We start from the raw sequence: 3,897 nt of genomic DNA, 5'->3' as shown, positions 1-3,897 counted from the left end.
CTCAGTCGTGTCCGACTCTAGCGATCCCATGGACTGCAGCCTACCAGGCTCCTCCGTCCATGGGATTTTCCAGGCAAGAACACCGGAGCGGGTTGCCATCTCCTTCTCCAATGCATGAAAGTGAAAAGTGAAAGTGAAGTCGCTCAGTCGGGTCTGACTCTTCTCGACTCCATGGTCTGCAGCCTACCAGGCTCCTCCGTCCATGGGATTTTCCAGGCAAGAGTACTGGAGTGGGGTGCCATTGCCTTCTCCACGGGTGAGGGGAAGAGGGATGCTATTTATTGAATCCCTTCAAATCCCTAATGGCTCCTAGATCACCAGCAAAGAGAGGTATGATAGGCTTGAAAACACTATGAATCTAAACCCTTTGCCCCCAGCCAACACATCCCCAGGACGCTTCCCAGCATCTCCTTCTCATTCTTTGGGCAAAGCTGTCCTACCCAGAGTTCAGTCTGAGCCCAGGCCTTACTCTGATCCTTTCACCAACTCACTTGGAGGCTCCTTATTTGTGCATTCCCATCTAGATACACAGAAAGAAAGAGAAAAAAAAAAAAGTGTATATCTTCTTTTCCCTTTGATACACCTCTTTTGGCAAAAATCTAGTTTTAATTTACCCATTGGCTAGGCTATGAGTTTTGAGCTTCGAATGTTTACTGTTCCCATCCTACCCTTCTTGGAGCTATCTTCCCATTTAGAAAGAAAAAGTACTTAAAACCCTCATTAACCCTAATCAATCTTCCTCAAAGCCCTGGCTCTACCGCCTTACCTTCTCCTGGATTCCTTCGTCGTCACCCGCAAAGTACAGAATGGGGACGTTGAGCTCAGAGGCGGCCACCCACTGAAGAACGGCTTGGAGCTGCTTGTTCTGCACGGTGTCAGTCAGGTTGTGGTTGCTGACGATCACTTTGGGTGCTGCGCACCCTTCTGGGGGCTGTGCTGATAGACTCCTCAGTTCGTTGTGGATAGCCTGATAGGCATTCTGTAGGAGTGTCTCTGCAGTCCCTGTGCCCTTGGTGGACAAACACTCATATAAACTCTCTGGGAAGGCTGATGTTGGCCTGCTGGCATCCCCAGACTTGTCGTCTCCCAGTTCTGCCAACGGAGAGTCGCAGGACTTGGCAATGATGAGACACAACTTCATCACTGAGTCCATCAGATGGTCTACCATCTGCCCGTTCATGTGGCCATCAAGTTTGTTAGCCACCATCTTGGTGAGCCCCGCAAAAGCACCCCCAGTCTCATCACATTCATTTAATTTGGCGGGAGAAGGGGTGACGGGTCTTTCACACTGGGGGCTGTTGTCTTCCTTGGTTGCCTTGGGATCACAGCTATGGTCGCTCTTGAAAATGGTCTCACTGAGCAAGTTCCGGATAAAGTTGAAGAAAACGCTCATTAGGTCCTTCTTCTCCACTTCTTCTGGGTCAGCTCCCACTTGGGGAGACCGGAGGCTGGACTCATGGGAAACGGCTGGAGACTTAGTGGGATACAGGTTGGAGGTGCCAGCAGCTTCGAGAAAGCTCTGTGCATCCATGTTTCCTCCCTGGGCCAGGTGGTACTGGATCAGAAGTAAGGCAGACACAAGCAGGTCCTTGGCCCAGGAGTCTGAGTCACACATAAAATTCTCAGGTTTTTCTGGGCACTGCGTAGGGAGGCTGAAGTTGCAGGGGTCAAAAGGGAACCCCAGGGGAAAGTCCGGCACAGGTTTATACTGTCTTTTGGGAGTTACGAAGGGAGAGCCCTGGAGGCATGCAGATATGCCTTCCTTCTGCTGGCTGTTGTGCCACAGGGTCAGCCCCTCTTTGATAATGTGTTCCCCCAGAGTTTCCACACAGGACTTCTCGGGTTTGGGCGTGGGGGTACATACTCTCTCCCTCACTTTACCTTCTGATTTCATGGAGGCGAAGTTGACGTTTCGGTGTTTAGGGTCACCCATCCCTTTCATAGAGACGAGGGAGTAACTTTCAGACTTATCCTTGGTTTTCCTGACTGTCTCAGGGGGTTTCTTGGCAAATATCACTGAATAGAGTTTCCCCAGCATGGCGTCCATGATGTCCGTGGCCTTCTGGCTTCCATGAGAGAAGAAGCTTCTTTTCACAGCCGAGACAAAGTCCGTGTCCGTCATGAGGGTCCCCGTGACGTTGTGGAGGTTCTTCATGAAGGAGTCGATGAGGTCGGAGACCACCTCTTTGGCGTGCTTGATCAGGACCTTCTTCAGCACGATGGTGGCAATGGTCGTGTCTTTCACCTGGATCTTCAGGGTCTTCATGATGGAGACCATCATGTCGGACACCACACTGTTGGCATAGGTCATGATCCCTTGACTGATGGAAGCTGTGAAGTCATCGGGCCTTTCATACCCTCTGAACATCTTTCTCTCCGCCGGTAAGGTCCTTCCTCCCTCTTTGGCATCACCCGCGTTACGAGATTCGAATACTTCTTTGTAGAAGAAAGACTTCTTAGAGCTAGGCCTGTCGTCTGGACCCCTGCCTCCCTTGTTGCTTTCCTTGATCTTCAAAGTGCTTTTGTATTTTAAATTCGGGGGGCTCTGTAATGTCCTCGAGGCTCTGTCACCAGAGCCCGGAGCCTTATCTGATGGGGTGTTTTTGGAGCAGGCAGTGACGGTCTCATTCACCAGCTCCGACGCCACCTTGCTCAGGCTCTTGTTGGGTGGAGGCTCATCCCCCATGTACACTGATTGGTGGACACACCTGTTTTCAGAGCCGTCAATCTTCTCGTTGATCTCCTTGCGGGCCATGGCGATGACAAGATTTGTGAGGCGGTTGGCGTAGAAGGAGACTTCATCTACGGAGCTCCCATTGCAGGTGGGGCCCTGGTGTGGGTTCTCTCTGTGACTCATCTCAAAATGCAGCCTCCCTGGACTTCCCCTGGCGGTGGTGTTGTAATAGTCCACGCAGAAACCTTTGCGTGGGTCTCCTGAGCTGACCATTTCCCTGCCGAGCGATGATTCTCCGGGCTTGAACCTAATGTCTTGGAATCCTGCTGTGCTTTTTTCCAGGTCTCTGCGGAGCCAGCTGAGCACTCTGATGGGATCGTGTGAGGCTTCCTTAAAAATAGACAAGGATTCATCCGACTATAACAAAGTAAAGACACAGGATATTCAGGACAACCTCAAAGAGCAGTCACAAAAATGGTCGCCCCTCTCACGTCTCAACTCCTCCATCAACCCAACAGATGGAAGCAACATTTACTGAGTGCTTACTATGTATCAGCCTTCCCTAGTGGCTATCAGTAAACAATCCGCCTGCAATGCAGGAGACCAGAGTTCAACCCCTGGGTTGGGAAGATCCCCTAGAGAAGAAAATAGCAACCCATTTCAGTAATCTTGCCTGGGAAATCCCATGGACAGAGGAGCCTAGAGGGCTACAGTCCATGAGGTTGCAAGAGTTGGACACGACTGACTGACTAAACCACCACCACCACCTACTATATATCAGGCACTGTTCTGAGTACTTTAAAACTAGGACCTCATTTAATATTATTCTGTGTGTGCACATGTGTGCTCAGTTCATGTCTGACTCTACAAGCCCATGGACAGTAGCCCACCAGGCTCCTCTGCCTGGATTTCCCAGGCAAGATTATTGGAGTGTGTTGTCATTTCTTCCTCCAGCGGATCTTCCTAACCCAGGCATTGAACTCGCATCTCCTGCATCTCCTGCATTGGCAGGCAGACTACCACAGAGCCACCTAGAAAGCCACTATTATTCTGGCAATAAACTTAAATGCTGCTGCTGCTGCTGCTAAGTCGCTTCAGTCATGTCCGACTCTGTGCGACCCCATAGATGGCAGCCCAACAGGCTCCCCCGTCCCTGGGATTCTCCAGGCAAGAATACTGGAGTGGGTTGCCATTTCCTTCTCCAGTGCATGAAAGTGAAAAGT

The 3,897-nt window shown here is 50.8% G+C and overlaps 1 protein-coding gene across 1 annotated transcript in view; it reads right to left on the bottom strand.

The window, feature by feature from the left end:
* The window catches only part of AKAP3 (A kinase (PRKA) anchor protein 3), a 24,454-nt gene that overhangs the window by 7,562 nt on the left and 12,995 nt on the right, over positions 1 to 3,897 (bottom strand). The window contains exon 4 of the mRNA XM_010844989.1: positions 767 to 3,091. Within this exon, the coding sequence (XP_010843291.1) occupies positions 767 to 3,091 (2,325 nt within the window). The remainder of the gene's footprint in view (positions 1 to 766; positions 3,092 to 3,897) is intronic.

The sequence above is a fragment of the Bison bison genome, unplaced genomic scaffold, assembly GCF_000754665.1.
Source record: "Bison bison bison isolate TAMUID 2011002044 unplaced genomic scaffold, Bison_UMD1.0 scf7180017864213, whole genome shotgun sequence".
NCBI lineage: Eukaryota > Metazoa > Chordata > Mammalia > Artiodactyla > Bovidae > Bison > Bison bison.
This window is presented reverse-complemented; position numbering and strand designations above follow the sequence as displayed.